Here is a 20,062-nt window from a genome sequence, read left to right as displayed (position 1 = left end):
CAGCCTCATAAGCTCACCTCATTTTCATACTGAATTTCTAACATGGCCCGTGAGCTGCCGAGATCCTGCATCACAGACTCTGCTTGTTTCAGCAGCTCCTCTCTGTTCACAGTACGCTGCAAAGAAAAGTACAAATGTGAGGAAACTTTGATAAACAGGTGGCATTTCTCTCAGTGCAAAAAAAAAAAAAAAAAAAAAAAAAAAAATCAATTCAATCGTTAAAAATTATTTCTTAAAAAAGAAGCACACCTCAGAAGAGGTTTTAAGACATAGCTGCAGTGCTATAAACATTGACAGCATCCTGCTGTATGTGAAGAAAAGCTAGATGTGAGTGTAGTTATTAGCTTGAGCCCATGGCAAATTCAGAAAATTCAAGTTGTTGAAGAAAGGATCTCTGTAACCTTCTCAAACATCAATGCAATTCAGGGCTGTGGCTCCATGAAATCTCGCTGTGTACATTTATAGTTTGGTGATGGAGAAATAGGTGTGGAAGTGACAGGTGAGCTGGAAACATACTGGCTCTGACCAGCAGAGATCCTACAAGCACCACTGCAAATATCTATTAATGAGATGCAGGGGGATGAGAAAGGTCTTGATAGATTTCCAAATTCTACCTACACCTTGTTTATGGAATCCTAACGATACAATTAAAGACAGGATTTAAGAACAATGTTTTTTTGTTTTGCTTCTCATTCCTCCCACTCCCCCTTTTTAAGCCATTACTAATGGCTTCTGTGAGACTTTTGGAGATAGGAGTTTGCAGGAAGACAGACTTGAATAAGAATCCTCAGCAAGAAAAAGGTAGATGAACAAAGAAGTCCTAAGGAAAAGGCAGTGCAGTGTGAGAAGTGCAGAACTAGTCTCAGATGTAAATGGCCCAGGGCTGTGTGGTTTAGAGTTATCACCATGGGGCCAGGATTAGAAGCACAAGAAGATGCAGTCAGCAATACAAGGCTGACGGGTACAGAGACATGAACTATATCAAGGATTTTGTTTGTCTCTTCTAATTGGAGTGATTTGCTAAGGGAATGATGTGGATATGATTAATTCTACCTACTGCATAAAGGGATCAATTATAAAAGGGAGATATGGTTAGAGTTCTTAATTTAGAAAGGAAAGGAAGGAGGTCTCAGTGAAAGAAGAGAAGATTCTTCCTTGGCACAAGAGTTATGGAGACTAAAAGAGAAAAACAACTGTAGAAATCATTACAGAAACTGGGGTGGGAGGGAAGGACTCTTACTGGAGAGTAAAGAAGAATCCCAAGAGATCCCAAGAGACTGATAGGAAAATATGGCTAACACATATGATAAGAAGGTAAGCAAAGAGATAACTGTGACTAAGATAAACCTCTAAACCAATAGGGATAATTAGATGCATCACATTTCTAGTTTTCCCATTATCAGTATGACTTATCTTTAAATATTTTCGGGAGAAACTTACTTTTTTTCTATCCAATCTAGGTGCAACTCTGCTATCTTGAGAATCAGACTGGTTGATTTCTGGGTTGGTATCAAGTAATCTTTGCATTGCTCGGTCCCGATCAAATGCAGTTACATAAAAAAGCATTTGCCGGGTATCAAAAGGGAAGAAAAACGGGCTGTAAAAAGATGGGATATAAATTTATTAACTGAATTAGAATCAGAAACCATTAAAAAACCCTGGCTTAGAAACAACTTTTGATATGATACAGATTAATAATTATAATGTAACCAATAAAAATGGTCTACTCAACTAATTTTGAAGAATTTTCATAATTCTTGCATGAAATTTCTAAGTGATCAAGTAATAATGCATTGAGTAGCCATTCACTATGAAATCTGAAATTCAACCATTAAAATCAAGTCCATCCAAGATCATCTTTAATCTCCCAATGACCTTCAGTAAGCATAACATGACTAGTGAAGGCGAAATTTTAAAATATAATCACCACCTCACCAGGTTACCAACCCATCCCATTCCACATACACACAAGTAATGGTTTCACTAAGTTCATGATTTTCCTCTGGGCTTTGGCATTTGTTAAGTCACTCAAAACTGCCAAAAGGCAGCTGCTTATCTTTAAAGAAGGAACTCTGCAGTACCAAGGCCCCGCTGCCTCTTGACATATGATTTTGGCAGTTCTTGACACAGAACTGTCCAGAGCACTTCCTATGATTATCTAAGCATCCAGCATCTATTCTGTACAATATGAGTAGCCACGCAAGGATGTGGTAGTGTGACTAAAAATCTCCCATTTAAAAATTTTCATATTAATTCATCTAAACGTAAATACAGCTACATGTGGCTGGTGGCTCCCGTATCCATCAGTGCAGTCCTATAGTCTCCAAGAATGTAGGTCTGGACCCAAACAGGCTCAGAGAGAGAATCAACCAAACTCCACCTCTGGTGTCCAATTTTATGATGGAAGAGGGCTGAATCTCCTCACTAAAAATCCTTGTGTACTTCCCTATTTCATATATAAAGATACTATCAAGTAGACCTAGTGCCGGCCCCAGCTCATCTAGCCTGTTTGTATGCTGAAGCTACACAATTAAGCTATGATCAAAAATCACATTAACTAAACACATTTAAATAGGTTTGCTAAAGACTATGTTTTTGTAACAAGATATATAAAGATCAACACAATAACACCCCCAAGCCCACCACTACAGAAGTGATTGTCTTACCAGGTTTTTCCTAGTTCAGTAAGCCATGTTGGGATGTTTCCCGTCATGATTACTAAAGGATCCTGAAGCTGCCTATTTGCTTTTGCTGTCAACTTACTGTTAATAAATTCACTAGTTGGGATAATTTCCTTGCACACTGCATTCTGTAAAATGTTAAAAAAAAAAAGTCTATTATGTAGTAAAACATTAGGATTATAGTCACCATCGTTTCCTTTATTCCCAAATACGTATGCAGAGTGCCGAGATTTCCCCTGCTGGTTTCCAACATACAGCTTCTTGTTGGTATGTCCCAACCTGAATGACAGCTTTCACAACGTACAGCTGAGACAGCCCAACCCCACGCACCACTGACATAGCGAACGCTTCATGCAGGGCCAGCTCCTTCACTCTTCCCTCCACTAGCGAAGTATCAAAGACAAGCATTCAACTTTCACTTGAATTTAATACACATCTTAAATAAATGAACTTTTAGCTAAAGGTACCTAAAGATTTTTTAACTAATAATGTTCAATTTTTATGTGGTAGCTTAATTTTATAAATTATAGCTAGAGAATATTTACAAGTCTGCCAAGAGAGCTAGGTCTGCCTAGAGAACTAAATTAAATGTATGTATATTTCATTATATTGCTCTTAAGACTACGGAGGTGGCAGTTTAATTCTTAAAAACAATAAAATAAAGCATAAATACTATTTTGCCTAGATGAATTTTTACCTAATGATGACACATTTGGGAGAATGCAGAATTTCTCTTGTTGATACAGCTTTTACAGTAAAATAGATTCACGTTTTTGGAGATTAAAACCAGCAAGTTGAACGTTAATATTTCTAAAGTGGTATGACTGTTCAGAGTATTCTATAGTATTTTGGGGAAATATGAGTTGCAAAGACTAAGAAACTACTTAATATCCATCTTGCCCTGTAAAAACCACTGCTCAAGTTATCGTATAAATACTACCACTGAAATATAAATGCAAAAGATAATTTGACCATATTTTTAAACTCAAAATAGGTGGCTTTACTGTATGAAGTATACAGAGCTGCTTTACGCTTTGTTCTTACTAACATACTGGAAGAGTATCTTTCATACATGCTGGGCTAGGATCTGTGCTGTTCAGCTGAATCATTGTTTCTATTTCTAGTACAACAGGAAACTGATCAAGCACTAGACAGACACTAAGAAAAAAACATGTAATGGACAACACATCAGGGAAAAGTTCAAAAGTAGACAACATTACTCACATCATACAAGTAATACCAGTATCGACTGATGGCATGTAAAACTCTTAAAAGAAGAATCACATCTAATGAAGGGTCTTCAAAAGTTATATTTTCAGGTGGTGTGGGTATGAGGTAAACTTCTAAAGGATTTGATACTGACGGGCACACTCCATCTAGAGGGCAAAAGATCAAAGTTTGATCAAAGTGTTGATCAAAGTTAGAAAGGCAGAGTCAATGAAGCCAGCATCATCTCAACATGCCTAAAAACAGTAACCAAGAGTGGTTAAGATTTAACGCTCGCTAGTAGAGTACTGACAGCTTGAACAATTTTTTTTCCCTTTTTATCTTACAGATAAATCATCCAGGCTTAGGAAAATTTCACTTTCTCTCCCATACTCATACATTGTAAAGGAGAAAAACTGACTCCTTTGCATTTCTCCTTTATATCAGAAAAATAACTGACAATAAAATGGCCAGAGAGGAGTAAAGAAAAGGTGTTTAAATTAAGTTCACTGTTACAGAAATTTCCTGGATTTTTTTATATCCGGTTTAAAATGGCCATGTAAGATAAACAAATACTCCCAAGTTATAAATCTGATAAAAATAAGATTTGGTTATTTAATCCAAGACTTAGGACATGATAGACTGTGATAGTTTCCAAGTAGGATCTGCAATTCCTTTGTTCTTAGATCTCATAAAGTAATAGCATTAAAAAAAAAGAGAGAGATTGAAACTGTTGCCATTTACTCCTACCAAGCAAAGAAATTAAAAATCACAACACTATCTCTGCATAAAAGGGAAACTGTTTTAATACCAAAAACATAGAAAACAAATATCTCAAACACCCTTTTATATAGAAAAAACTGAGTTTTATGAAAAACAAAGTTGCTACAATGCCCTTACTTCTGTGGACCAGGGAAAATTTCATCAACAACACCAGTGTTTGGAAATCCCTGATAGGAGCTGGTACACGGGTTCGTGCCCCGGTCTGAGAAGATCCCACATGCCGCAGAGCGGCTGGGCCCGTAAGCCATGGCTACTGAGCCTGTGCGTCCGGAGCCTGTGCTCCGTGGCGGGAGAGGCCACAGCAGTGAGAGGCCCGCGTATCGCAAAAAAAAAAAAAAGAAAGGGAGGAAATGAGCAAAGTTACACTGGAAGGAAATACTACAAAGGAAGGTAAGTCAATTGGGAGGTTTTACTACTTTCTGTAGTCATTTTATAACCTAGCAAAACTTTTTATTCCTTCTATAATTGGTGGATCACACTATTATAATGAATAACAATAAAAATTAAGGGTCACCCTGCCAATGTTCAGCCTCTTCTTTAGTGCATATGTTCTACTAATGAAATTTGTTTTTGTTTTCATAAAAACATGAATTCTTCATGGAAAGAATGGTAAGTTTTCCCACAAATTCTTTCAAGATAACTTTTCACTTTCTAGACATTAAAGTCAAGGGTTCAATTAAAAGCAGCCAAGCATTTGTAGTAATTCATATTTTTATAAATTATATTAAAAGATTTTACTACTAGATATAAATCACTCTGTCAAAACCTTCAAGACAGGAAGACTACTGCCCCATGGCGATCTCCTTGCCCCTCTAGACATCACTTACCGTTCCACAACTCATCGTGCTTTTTTGCATTTCTAGGGGAAGTTTTTGTTGGAGCTGTTTGGGCTCTTCCTCTTTTGCCACCAACACAATCTTTATTGCTTTCTTCATCCTCTCTCACGGGTTTGTACCTAAAGTAATAAGAGTATGTAAACCCAAAGTAGATTTTAAAATGGCAAATTATTCTGCAAGGCCAAAGTGCAAGCCACAGACACCACAGAGTTACCAGAACAACTCTCTGAGGGCTATCCTCTCTCTCCCTAGTTGTGGATTTGGAGAACTGCCAATGGGACTGCTTCCTAGAAAAGATCACCTAGGAGGGGCCACCTGAGAAACTCCAGGGGGTGGCTCTGAGAAGAATCACCCTGTTTAATTAAGTAGTAGACATTCACCAACAATGCAGGAAGCTGCATCCAAATGCGTCTAAGGGCTCAGAGATGCCAAACTTCATACTACCTAAAGGAACATCACCTTATGGAGACATTTTTGCCTTATTTAAAGACTTGAAAAGAAGCTACTAGAAAAGTAGGTGCAAATTATGATTATTTATTGCCCAAACACATTTTCAAGTAGACTTAATGAGGAAGCTAAATATACACACATACACACACATGCACACACACAAGATGGAACATTTGAAGTGGCTTTTAATAATAAAACATAGAATTTAGAGTCCCCTCTCTCCTTATGCAAGCCAGCCAGTAACAGGAATTCCAAAACACACAAACAGTATCAATGTTGATGAAGAACCAAACAAAATCATTTTCAGACTTGCCATATTGTATGAGTTTTCGTCCAAATACCAGCTCTTCCTAGAGGATTGCTCTCATCATCCGTGGACTCCCGTTCATCTTCGGCCTGTACGCTGAACTGCCGTACTGCCTGGTACACAGTCATGTTATACGGTAGCAAATGTTCTCCGATGTAAAACTGTAGCCTGTGTCGTACATTTCCTGAATTTAAGAATTGAGCAGCCTAAATAAAGCAAAACAAAATCCATTGAAGCTACAGGCCCTGAACTTTACACATTAAAACTTGGTAAGAACAGCAGCTTACCAGAGACTCATCTATTTCCTCATCAGAGCCATCATCGTCACTGTCTTCATCATCTTCTCTTACTCTTCCATACCCTAAGGACCCAGGAAGTCTGTTAAACTCCTAGCAATTTCATGTGGCAAAGAAAAGCCTATATATACTGGTTAAACTAACATATTCCTAGAAAAACATGTATATTACATTTTGATCTACAAAGCAGAAAGATTAAGAAAACTGTCAGATACAAAATGTGATTTCTATTACATTCCACCAGGATAAAGTAACTCATCACCCAATCAACCAAGTAAGCAGTCAATCCCTACAAAATTTAACATTTCTACATACTACATATAAAATAAATGATGAGTACAGAAGTTCCTGATGCTAGGTTTTGACAGAAGCAGCAATAGGGAAATAATTTATATATCCCTTAATATTAATTTCATCCCAAATGTACACATAAACACACAATATACATGTACAGAAAGTACCTCTAACTACAAGGTATCTCTCGATTGCTTGCACCAAAGCCAGAGGGTCAATCTTGACAGGTCCACCCTTCCACTGCTTCACATTTGCACAGTCTGGATGTCTTTGTAACTGGCATTTTAACTGATGTGTGTTGAAAAATTTTAAAGCCTGTGATCCTCTGTTGAGAGAAAAGCTCAAGATAATTTATGAAAAAAAAGTTATTCTATTATTTTCAAAACCAACATACACTAACTAAAATAAAAGCAAGATAATACAAACTCTGCATTTTTCTTCAGACACAAAGTAGCACTTACCAGTTATGTATATAGTAAAGCTAGCAATTCCAAGTTATTGGAAAAAACTTTTCATGATAAAATAAGAAATAAAAGAGGATGTATACGCATGCATATGAAAACGTTAAATCAACCTTCCATCTCTGTCCCACCATGAATCTATGTAAGTGGAAATACCTCACGATCGAGATTTAATTATTTCCGCAGGATAAAAATTCCTGAACCATTCGGGCATGCTCACTTCTGCAATATTTTGCCATTGCCTACGAAATCCTATTTATTTAAAAACAAACAACAAACCCTCTCATTTTTGCTTTCAAAGATTTCAGCTACAAAATTACTTTAAAAACTAACCTTTAAATTTTACTTTGCTATAGTCTTTTGAGTGAAGCAGTTTAATAGCTATACCAGTCTAGACCTGGTAATGATATTCAACTGCTCATTGCTGAAAAGGTCTGGCAAGAGTAAGACGAGTTTAAAATGCAGTTATCTACAAGGTTCCATAACGCATGCAAACAGGGGTATGGGAAAGAATATTCCATTATATTGATATATACATATGTAAACATACATATTTTACACAAATTTAGATAAAAATGTAAAACACTATGGTTTTCTCAAATATATTTGAAAGTGTCCCTTTATTTCATAAAAATCTTCCAGGACAGTTTAATAATCAAAATTAAATACCACTCTCTACATTAAATTTCAAAGCAGAAAAAAACCTAGTCCACACTGATCACTTCATTATTCAATAATGCATACTGTTTCAATTCAGTCAGAATTTTAAATGTCTTTAAAACACACCAGACTGTGTTTTTTAAACCCAAACTACTTTTTAAAATTTTCTAGGCTGCTAGTCATAATATTCCAGGAAGCATGTAACATTCTGTAAGAACACAACAATGAACTTAATGAATTCTTTCTGCAGCACTTCATGAGTCCTGTAAAACTACTTTATTATGGAAAAAAAATAAAACTTATTTGTTAAAGCCCATCAAAATGCAAAGTTTTTGCAAAACCACTTATAATGAAATCACATTATTGCACAGAAAGTAAACATTTTATTATCCATATCTACAAAGTTCTTGGAGAAAAGCTTTATACATTAAAGTACATCAATTTAAGGAAAACTAAGCCTATTACAACTTTCCAGCACCAGTTGGTTTTATATTTTCAAAACATCATGTTTAAGATACGGGGTACGACTTTAGGGATAAAAATTATTTGATTCACACTTTAGAATATTTAATTTCTGCGATCTTTAGAGATGAATGTTCTTTGAGCAGACCAAGATGTCACTAGACCTCTTGCCACCTTACCTCAACAAAATAAAGCATAAAGTCCAATGGCAAGGGCACACCTAGGCAATGATCCTTACCTGCCTCCTGTGCCATTTCCACTCGGAAAGTCATGCACTTTGACTGGAAACTGTTCCATCTGGCTGAGGCAGTTGTTCATCTTGTGAACTAATGCCAACAAAGGTGCATTACCCACTGGTTCTACTCTTCCAGTGGGCTCCTCTCCAGGAAGCTGAAGTTATAAATAAACCAACAGGTTAAGCAAGGCCTCGTGAAAATGGAATGCTCAACAAGAAAATTTAATAGGCAGTTTTACAAGATCTAATCTACTGAACCTTTTTTGATGGATTTGGTTAGAACAGTGTTTCCAAAGAAATTATTTCAATAAAGACATTCTTTCTGTATAGGCGCACAATCCCATATTCACAATTCCCAAGTCCAAAAGGCTTGAAAACACAACTCATTTAGTGGCAAAACCTGACTCAGACAGACACAAGGCCATTTGCAGTCTTTATTCAACCTTTATTTAGTAGGAACAGTCCTATGTTTTGCTGCAAAAATATTTAATGTGTACAAAGTACTGTTCAGAATCCACTGGGGATATATCAGGTAATACATGCTGTATATACTGTATGGTAGAACTCGTGAAACCCATCCAGCCCCAAGGAGTTTCAGATAAGAGATTACAGACCTGCACATAATTTTAAGCACGGTATAAAACTATATCCAATATTGCTACACATCTAATGATTCTCAAATAAACATCAATTCTGCTTTAGGTAGCTGCACAAGTTAAAATAATATAAGCAATGCCTGCAAACACTGAAAAGACATGGTGACACAGTTTCACACAGGAGACTTGTCCTTAGCCCTATTACACAGCTGAACCAGAGAATCTTCCCTAGGGATGCCTTCTCTTAAGCCATTATGAACAAGCAGAGTGATGTTGAGTCAACAGTGTTCAGGTTACTCTCTTGCTCTCACTCACTGAGGGTGAAGGAACTGAAGCTGCTCTGTGGCTTCTGGTCTCATAATCCACATTATAAATGGTGATTAAGTACTCTTCAATGAAATTGTTAGTTCTGTGTTTCACATACAAAATAGAAATGTATATGTGTCTACTCTATCTTATGTCTATAGCTACACTATGTCTACTGTATTTCCCTTAAAAAAATATACTGCAAACTGCAATGTTTAAAAACAGACATTGAGAATAAAATACATTCACAAGTGAGAGACTACTATTAATGGCTTGCCTGACAGAAAAACAAAGACACAAGATTCATCAGCCACAGAAAAGGCCCTTGCTTCAAGTCACCATTTCGTTGTTTTATTATTTACCTGATGTATAAAAGACTAATGAATCCAACTGTGTATAATAAGCAAGCTAAACACTTTACCTCAATATCTTGACCAAAAACTACTCGAAATTACTACTGGGATGAGAATATACACACTAGTGAACAATGACGCTTAAAGTAAGACACACAGGCATTATTATTAGATAACTTACTGGAGAAGAAAAAAATACATGAAGGAATCTCTTTAATCTGATCTCTCTGCTCACAGCATCCTTTTCGCTTTTAGATGTCAAATAAAGCAACAGCTGCTTCACAAATCCACTATGTTGGATTTCAAATGATGAAACATCTGACTCTGAGACTATGCTACGGATTTCTACAAGGCACTCAGCTCCACCATCCACCTGAAAGAGTTGAAAACAATATTTACTGATTTCGACAGCCTTTACTAAATGCACAATTCACATTTCCCCAAAAGCAATTGGATACTTTCTTAACACCTTTAAAAAAGAAGGCAGGGGCAGGTGGTGCATTCTTGGTAGAGCTTTGAAAAATAACATCTTACCTACACACACATTCACAAAATGTTACTACTTCATGACAAAAAACCAGTATCCATACTAACATTAAAAAAAAAACAAAAACCTTCATATTCAACCAATGGAATTGTGTTAAAAAATTAAAAAAAGACAAAGGATGAGAATACGAATGGAGGAATGGAGCTACAATACCAAAATGAAAAGAGATATAACACGAGTTCAAGGTATGGCTTTACATTAGTACATTTAAAGTATGAATGAAACAGACAATTTCTTGGAAAACATGTACTACGCATATTGCTCAAAGTATATCAAAAATGCAAACAGAGTCAAATGAAACACAAAAGGCTTAGTTATTACATCTCTATCCTCTCTGAGTACTCTCAGGCCACAGGTAAAGAGGGGTTAAGGAAGGTCTTCTCAATGCTAACACCTGTAGCTGAAGAGGACTGAGAGAAGAGATGTGCTTGAGGGACATTTCTAAAGTCTCTTCATTTGTCAAGAAATAAGGGAGGTGAAGGAAAGAAAGTCAAAGACCAGATGTCTAGCCCATCTAATGATAAATGATGCACGAAAAGTCAAGGGACAAGTTAAAGAAATGACAGCAGCAAAGGTACATGTCTGGCTAAAAAGCTAGAGAGTCACCAAGGAAAAGAAGAGCAGGACGGAAGAGACGCCGGAAGAGACAGAAGTGAACCAGCCAGATGCACCAGTCACGGTACCTGGAGGTTGAGTTGTTCGGTTGCAGCACAAAGTCTCTGAAGGACATTCAATGCAGGGTTGCTTCCATCCATGTTCTCAGAACTGAAATAACGCTCTACAAATTTATGCGCCTGCTCTTTAATCCAACCTTTGATTTTTTCTCTGCCAGAAGGAAAAAGATATTAAAGTCTCAGTGTACACAGAAAGGATTTCAATTATAACTTCTGGTCAAAGGCAAATAGTTGCTACATTTAAAATCCTTTTTGGCCTATGCTTATAGACTAGTAAATTCAGATTCCACATTAACCCAATTAAGTTTCAGTTTGAAGGTGGGCTAAGATATACCTAGAGAAATGCACAGGTACTTAAAATACATTTCAGGTCATTACATGAAGACCAAAGAAACAGTTCGAACTTCTAGGGACTCTACAACCTAAGAGTTTCCTGAGTGTTCACCTGAAAGCAATTTTACATGACTGTTCTCTAAGGTACAGACATATCTGCACTGTCCTTTATTTATGTTCCCTGGAGAGCTGAAGTAAAGAACTATAGACAAGAAACATCCACCTATTAGGTGCACAATTAGCTATGACAGCTGAGACCTCGCTGTTTAAATTACAAATTCTCATGGCTTCAGAAATCTATTTGCTTAATTATTTTTATTAACTGAAGTTCAGAACCACCAACCAACCAAAGCAATCAACCAAACAAAAAGAACTTCCTTGTTTTCCCAATGGAATTTGATTTTTGTAAATGTCTTATTTGCAGAAGAAGCACTCCTTGCTGGTATGTTACATCCAGAGCCAAAAGACAAAACAATCCATAGGATTTTAAAGAAATAATTTTTTAATGCCATAAACTGGTGTGAAATCGTTTAGCTGACAGAATTCTAAGTTTCTAAAAAAGGGCTCTGCTCTAAGAGCCTTACCTTCCATTGTAAAGGGTAGAGGAGGGTTATCATAAAAGAGCGCGCACGTATGTGTACAAAAAATACGTCCGCTTTCTTTTTCTAGAACAGAACTACGGGACAGGTTCAATGGGAAACCTATCTGTTTGGCTCTGAACATACACAACTCCCAAGTAGACATGTTGAAAGGAATTTTAAAATGTGAGACTGGAATGCAGGACAAAGCCAGATACAGGGTTCAAGAATTGAGAATCAGCTCCATCCTTGAGCTATGCCACCACCTCTGAGCATAAATTAAAGATCTGTGTCCATGTTTCATCTCCATATAATAAATATGCTGACTGAAAAATGGGAAGTTTTTCTGACCTGAGAACAGAGGTGACACAGAACCCCCCAGACCCTACCTGTTATTGGATATGGTGTCCTTTGAGGCGGCCCTGGCAAGACCACTAACTCCCGCAGCTCGGGCCGGTTCAATGTTGTTGCTGTGAGACTGTGCGCTTAACCTTCCCCACGTTTTTGGATTCAAGCTTGCCAGGAAAGAAGATTTAGGTGACTGAGTAGTGGTGGGGCTTTTAGCTATGAAAAGAGAATGATGATTAAATCATTTCAGTGCAATCGATGAAAACCAGCTGAATTTTAAGATTCCCACTCTTAATAAATTAGCTAAAAGAACTAACAACACTGGGAATTCAGGAAACTCAGGCATGCTTCAAAGCTATCAGCAATTTTAATGAAGTATGTATCCTTAACTGCTACCACCTTTCCCTTTACTGCCTCATAGTTTCATCACAAAAATTACCTTGATTGTCTACTTTGTCATCATCTCTTGGAGGTGAATACTTTGGCCTTCTTGATCCTCGTTTTGGCAGTCGTTTTCTCTTTAGAACATCACTTAATCGACTGTCACATGGGAAAACATGGGGTAAGTTTAGCGCTACCATGATTTAGTATCATCACTCATTTAAAAGCAAGCTAAAATGGCAGAATATTGTTATAACACGGTATTTTTCGTTTAGTGGTTATTTAATGCCAACTCTGCACCAATGTTCTAGAAGTGTACAAGACACAGAAAATGATTAGTTCAGAAAATAGCTAGCTATTTGACTATACTGAACTACTAAAAAGAAAACCAGGGACTTCCCTGGTGGCGCAGTGGTTAAGAATCCACCTGCCAATGCAGGGGACACAGGTTTGAGCCCTAGTCCAGGAAGATCCCACATGCCGTGGAGCAACTAAGCCCGTGAGCCACAACTACTGAAGCCCGCGTGCCTAGAGCCCGAGCTCTGCAACAAGAGAAGCCGCCGCAATGAGAAGCCCACGTGCCACACTGAAGAGTAGCCCCCGCTCGCCACAACTAGAGAAAGCCGGTGCACAGCAACGAAGACCCAATGCTACCAAATATAAATAAAGAAATAAAGAAATTAATTAATTTTAAAAAAGAAAACCAAATAGAGTATCTCATTAATCCTGTGTTAAACTCCATTATTAAATGCAGTACATACATAAAGCATAGGAAACAAATATGCAATGCATAAACTAGAAAAAGAATATGTTAAATTTGGGTACCTTATTTCTTCCCTAACCTAAATGACAATAAGTAAAATATACATAGCATTGAGTGTTAATATTATCAAAATACCTTCCAATACTACCCAAAGGAATTTCTTGGTGTGTAATGGCAGTAACATCCTAAATGAATGCATTTATAAGTACTTTTTTAAAAAATTCAAAATTATCTGTAAACAAATGTGGCAAGTGATAGTCTGAGCAGCCTATTTTGAATTAGAATATATGAAAACAGAACGTATGTAGCCTTTGCGTACTATTTTCACTATCTTTAACAACACTAGAAATAGTTTAAAATATCATCCTTCAAATAACAAAGCTACATCAAGTGGGGAAGAAGAAAAAAAGTTCTGGTTCAGTTGGTCTATGACCCAAGTAAGAAAAAGTTTGAAAAAAATATTTAAAGTCTCCCAACATCTGACATGTCTCCTGGAAACACTTAATAGTGTGGTCAATATACCTGACGATCAGGACAAGTGAACTTTCAAGGAATAAACTTAAACAATTCCACCTTTACAAATTTATACAAACTTTTCATTTAAAACCATATTAGAAGAGAAAGGAATCACTTAAAACTCTGAAAGTATTTTAAGAAAAAGGTCCTTTCCTCTTTCTTTAAGAGTATCAACTGTCAGAACCTATAATCATATAGGTTCTTTGCATTGCATATTTGTTTCATATATTTTACGTATGTAGCTCAGAAATACGGCATTTGTCTGAGCTGCATCATATTTTACCAAGTGCCTGTGCTATAATATAGTATTGGGCTGGCCAAAAAAGTTAGATTGGATTTTTCCGTAACATCTGCAATGACTTAAGGTTACTGCAGCAGCTGCGGGAGGGAGCAGGGCTCGGGAGGAAGTAGAGAGGCAGGCAAGGCTGGGAGGGAAAATGGCAAGATAATCCAACTTGAAAACAGTGAAGGTGGAGGGTCTCTGGCATTCTCAAACTCCTTGGACTGTGCCCACTACATGGTACCACTTAAACCCAGCAGCTTCCTAAAATTAACAGTGGCTGTGCCAGAAGTCACAGAACTGCCAAAATTCATACTTAAACCAGGCTGGACAACTGCCACCAAGGGGCACCAAAAGCAGCTGGGGTTCGGAGTGGGCTAGCTTCACAGGACAATGCTACCTTGCAGCTTATAAGATTAAATGTTTGGACCCCACTTATTAAGTATAATGTTTTACCAAGATCTACTTTTCAGCTTACATCAAAGAAACAAAAACACTTTTAGAGTGTGACTTGTTTCAACACAACAAAATGAAAACCAACACGAGGGTTTGGTAATGTTCTCAGCAGCACCGTACAACAAAGGAATTAAAAAAGAGGTGGAAGCAGAGAACTTAGAACTCTCATTTGCCTTTATTAACAGCAAAAGTTCCCATATGCCAATTAAAGATAAATGGGAAATCGGGATCTTTTTTCCTTCACAGTCTAAAAATTCCGATTTTTAATATTTTTCACTATATTAAATATCTGGATTTCTTAAAGCTGGTATGTATGCTGCAATACAGTAAATAATCGCAAGATTATGGAATCAGAAATGAGGGCTCAAATCCCGCATCTGTAAAATAAGTACACGACACTATACCAGTCACTTAGCTTCTCTGAGCCTTAGTTCCCTTGTATGGAAACACCATGTATCTCTTGTGGTTCCTAAACATGGCTCAATACAACAGGTTTCCTCCCATTCCCATTAAATATCTAACACAATATACATGGAAAAATAGAAAACGTACACTCTCCATAATATTTTACCATTTACTTCCCTGTGTGAGTCTCAGGTACCAGGGCAGAGTTAAAGGCAAAGAGCACAAAAATCACTGCAAAACTCTGACTTACCCTTGAGGGCTCAGATCTAAAGAATCATCTCTGCTGTGCTGCAAGCTGGGGGATCCCAAGTCAGCTGAGGCGTTAGTGGCAGCCGTGGCTGTTCCACTGCTGACAGACGTCGTGGACCCCAAGGATCCTGACCCATTCGTACATGCCTTTGGTGGACTTGTCAACAATGATTCCGATTCTGCTAAGTGTTTTACTTGATGCATTACACCTTTACAGAGCAGAGATTAAAGAGAGTATGTGTTAATCAGGACCACCTCCCCACCATTATAAGATCCCTAAATGCTAACACAGATTCACAAGGAATGAATAAAAAGTACCCGGCAAATAGGAAAATAACTTTAGGTGCCAGAGTCTTCAACTTGACTCCAAAGAAAAGTAGTAGGCAAATTCAAAATTAAAGAAAAGATATTTATAGAGGCTGCCTGCCAATACTCAAAACCCGAATGTAGGATACGTAATGGGGTCACATGTAAATTCCTACTGGAAATAAAATATCCTTTATAAAAACAATAAGCAATTACAGAAATGCAGTGCACCTGTGGCTTGATAGCCAGAAGGAAGAAAAAGACCTACAGTCATTAACTTCAAATACTACAATGAGATAAGATCACAGTAACACTACTGCCAAAAAAAGAGAACACCAGCTATTGAAGGATGGTGATTTTCACATCCTTGGAGGTGTATGAGGAGAAATGAACAGTAACTTATAAGGCAGGGTTTATATTTGGGGTTGGACTGTGGCAAGATGTACATGAGAGGAGGGGGGAATATAAAGGTGTGTGTCTGAATATTGGTGTGTAAAACTATATGCAAATCTGTGTGTCTGAATGTATGTGAGTGCATGTTCACACAATCACATTTTTCTGGGGAAGAGTTCAGAGCTTTCCATCAGATTCTTTTATTAAAAAAAAAAGTCTGAATGAATTCAAACTTCAGGCATTCGTTCCATGAGTATTATTTGCAGCAATCATATGCCAGACCGTGTGCTAGGGACTAAGGATATGGCCGTGGCTAAGAGAAATGGATTCAGGGCACTTATTAACTAATGAGAAAGATACATCTAACAAGAAACTACAAATAAAGAGCGAACTGCTTATGAAAAAGAAAATACAGTGCTGTTGGAGCATACAATCGGGAGATGTAACAATCTAGAAGGCAGGCTAGATCTTTAGGAGTAAGTGACATTTAAGTGGAACCTGAAAGAACAGTGAGACAAGCCAGATGCAAAGGGGTAGAACCAATCTACATTCCTCCATAAACTTCATAATGTACATGCTATATAAATATTTGGGGGCGGGAAATTCAACCTAACGGCATAGTTGATTCTACCAAAGTTTTTTAAAAAAATCATTGAGAAAAAAGACCGATTCTGATATGCTTCCAAATCAGAAAGCAACTAAAAGCAAACAACAACAAAAACAGAAAACCAAAAACAAAATACAGAATGCAAAATACAAGATAATCTAAGGCTAAAAATAAGAATACATACCAGGCATTTATGTGAGCATAGAAAATCTGATTTGTTAACCATAGTTATTATCTCTGGGAAATGGAGAGAGTTTGCCTTCTATTTCACATAAATGTGTAGTGCTGGATTTTTTTTGAAAACTCACTGCTATTTGAACAGAGCTAATAAGAAACAGTGAAAACTTCTTCCCATCTGATTCAATACTATTACACTAGCATGTCTGTTACATTCTCAAGATGTAAAGAGAGATGAATCCAGCATAAGAAAAGGTGATCAAAAGAATGGAAAACAGATCATATGCATAAAGAACCAGGACTGTTTCTAAGACTGAAGATGAAGTATTACGTGAGGGGAAAACACCATCATTTTCTGCATCCTCACAAGACCAACGTAACCTAATAGACCAAAAAGACCCATAAAGAGATTTCTGTTGACGAGAAGGAACTTTTGTTATCTTGGCAGGTTTAAAAAGAATAAAACACCCAAATGAGTGATACAGTTTCATCTTTGAGGTCTTCAAGAAAAGAATGGAAAAGTATCATGTCCCCTAGGCTGATTTTGACATTGAAATTCCTCAAATTAGAGGACTACACCAATTGCATTCTGAAGATTATTCCAAGCCTTGAAATATTCCATTATCTACATAGTGAAGTAAAAAAATAATCCCTTTTACAGCTGTTCTGATCTACTAACAGGATTCTTTGGGAAAGTGACCTCTGACTTTTTCAAAAAATTTTTATGGGCAACTATATGTTATCAGCATAAAAAGAAAAGTCAATGATTGCTTCTGGGCCATAAACACTCAAATCATTGAAACTTACTAAGTGTTCATCAACAGACAGTGAATCTCACACAATCTATAACAAAAGATTTATAAAAGATGCTCTATATGTATTAAAGCCGTAAGCATGCAAATATCTTACATAAAAATAACAGTTTAACTTTTTTCTATAGAGTATAACTATACTACTGAAATAATGTTTAGACTAAAAGATTAACCATGAATTAACTATCATGAACGGCATTACCTTCTCTTCTGAAATAAACACTAAAAATATCAGGTAACTTCTGCATTAAGATCTCTGCCATCTGAAGTGCTCCAACTACTATCTTCAGGTCTTGGCTTGATAGCATGGAAGCAATATGACTAAAAAAAGAAAGCATTTGTATATAAAACATTTGTCTGAATTTGATAATTACTGCTGGCCATCCTACTTTAAATTTGAGAGCAAAATATTTTAAGTGTCAAACCAATCCACCAGAACAAGAATTTTTCTTAAATGCTCAACTTCTGCATTTAATTTATTCTTTATCAAAGGTGTTTGTGAATACAGAAAGACAACGAAGGGCTCAAAATATTCCAAATAAACTGTTTTGTGCATATTTTTTCTGTACTATTTCTTTAAAGATTTCTGAAGTTACTTGCAGAGACTTGGATTTCTAAAGCGTTTTCACCACTTTCATGAACACACCTTGAAACAGCATGATTTTTCAGGACATCCTTTAGAAGTTCGGCATCCGCGAAATAAATTATCCTAAGAATTGCTCTAAGGCACTTATGTCTGACCGCAGGTCCTGCTGAGGAACTATACACTTCATAAAGAACACCAAATAATGTCTTAATAAAAGACTTAGCCAGTTCCGGATCCTCTTTCATAAGCTGTGCTCGAGCATCATCCTTCTTTAACTCTGAATATCCACCTGTAATAAAAAAAGTATAATCCTAAAGCTACAGACTTCAGAAACACAATAAAGTAAATAACATAAAGCATTCAAGCTGATGTAATTATCTGAAATGCTACAAAAACTTTTTGGTTATAAAGCAAATTAACTTATCTAATACAATCAACTGGGGTCTATAAATGGCATTAAGACAAATTTTAGCCAGCTAAAAAACCACCGGCCATTCTGGCCAGCTGAAAAGCACAAGGCACCACTACACTGGATCTCTTATTTTTACTAATATACGTTCCACAAAATATTGGAGATGTTTCAGTATTAGCCAGTTAAACCACTGGTAAGAAATAAACAGAGCTGAAAAACTGGACAGTGAGTATGTAGCAAGAAACTGGAAAAACAAGATGACCTGTCACTTTGATTAGAGGGAATAAGGTGCAGGGGAAAGGTAACAGATGAAAAGCGCTAGAACAGGGGTTGGCAAAGTATGGTCCAAAGGCCCAATCCACCCACCACCTATTTTTGTAAATAAATTTTATCGGAACACAACCACATATATTTGTTTACATATCGTATATGGCTGTTTGGCAGCTACAAGAGCAGTGCTGAATACAGAGACTGCATGGCCTGCAAAGGTTAAAATATTTACTATCTGGTCCTTTTCAGAAACAGTATGCTGACCCTTGCACGCTAGCCTAGACCTGCAAAAGCAATGAACTAAATCCCTCAGGAAAGGAACAAATGACAGAAACCTGAAAAGAAAAAAAAAAATCACAATCACCTATTCTTCATTAATTAAGAGAATTTTGGTGGGAAAGTATAAAATAAAAGGTTGGAAAGAACTAATATGATGGGGTGTGAGTGGATCCAAAGATAAAACAGGGATAAAAGGATCGGATTTAAAAAACTGCATGGGCTGCAGAGAACAAACTGGCGGTTGCCAAAGGGGAGGGGGTGAGGGGAGAAAAGAAGTAAGTGAGGGAGATTAAGGGGAACAAACTTCCAGGTGCAGAATAAAGGAGGCACGAGTAAGAAAGGTACAGCATGGAGAATACAGTCACTTACTGTTGTATATAATACCTTTGGTGACAGATAGTAAGTAGACTTATCATGGCGATCATTTGAAATGTACAGAAGTACTGAATCACTATGTTGTGTAACAGGAGCTAACATAGTGTTGTAAGTTCATTATACTTCAAAACCAAACTCAAAGAGATCTGATTTGTGGTTACTGGGGCGGGGGCGGGGGTTGGGGTGGGGGGGGGGGGGGGGCGACGGGGGGCGGACTGGATGAATGCAGTCAAAAGGTATAAGCTTTTCCAGTTATAAGGTAAATTAGTACTAGGGATGTAACGTACATGACAAATGTAGTTAACACTGCTGATGTTATATATGAACGTTAAGAGTTTCTTACCACACACAAAATTTTTTTTTCTATTTCTTTAATTTCTATCTATGAG

General features: G+C 37.0%; 1 protein-coding gene across 14 annotated transcripts in view; it reads right to left on the bottom strand.

Annotated features, from left to right (window-relative positions):
- The window catches only part of TRIP12 (thyroid hormone receptor interactor 12), a 147,892-nt gene that overhangs the window by 20,851 nt on the left and 106,979 nt on the right, over positions 1-20,062 (bottom strand). For 9 of the 14 annotated variants that reach the window (XM_029226109.1, XM_029226116.1, XM_029226119.1 and 6 more), the window contains 16 exons: positions 18,398-18,626; positions 17,954-18,072; positions 15,458-15,665; positions 12,846-12,946; positions 12,448-12,622; positions 11,157-11,298; positions 10,108-10,299; positions 8,675-8,826; positions 7,021-7,193; positions 6,551-6,624; positions 6,270-6,469; positions 5,498-5,625; positions 3,906-4,057; positions 2,667-2,809; positions 1,441-1,597; positions 18-116 (listed from right to left, as the gene is read on the bottom strand). In XM_029226109.1, coding sequence (XP_029081942.1) covers positions 18-116; positions 1,441-1,597; positions 2,667-2,809; positions 3,906-4,057; positions 5,498-5,625; positions 6,270-6,469; positions 6,551-6,624; positions 7,021-7,193; positions 8,675-8,826; positions 10,108-10,299; positions 11,157-11,298; positions 12,448-12,622; positions 12,846-12,946; positions 15,458-15,665; positions 17,954-18,072; positions 18,398-18,626 — 2,444 coding nt within the window. The remainder of the gene's footprint in view (positions 1-17; positions 117-1,440; positions 1,598-2,666; positions 2,810-3,905; positions 4,058-5,497; positions 5,626-6,269; positions 6,470-6,550; positions 6,625-7,020; positions 7,194-8,674; positions 8,827-10,107; positions 10,300-11,156; positions 11,299-12,447; positions 12,623-12,845; positions 12,947-15,457; positions 15,666-17,953; positions 18,073-18,397; positions 18,627-20,062) is intronic. The other 5 variants (XM_029226113.1, XM_029226114.1, XM_029226118.1 and 2 more) reach the window with 1 other exon arrangement.

The sequence above is a fragment of the Monodon monoceros genome, unplaced genomic scaffold, assembly GCF_005190385.1.
Source record: "Monodon monoceros isolate NGI ecotype Baffin Bay Population unplaced genomic scaffold, NGI_Narwhal_1 Super_Scaffold_16, whole genome shotgun sequence".
In the NCBI taxonomy this organism is placed as follows: domain Eukaryota; kingdom Metazoa; phylum Chordata; class Mammalia; order Artiodactyla; family Monodontidae; genus Monodon; species Monodon monoceros.
Note: the sequence above shows the minus strand (reverse complement) of the source record. Positions and strands in the feature narration are given on the sequence as shown.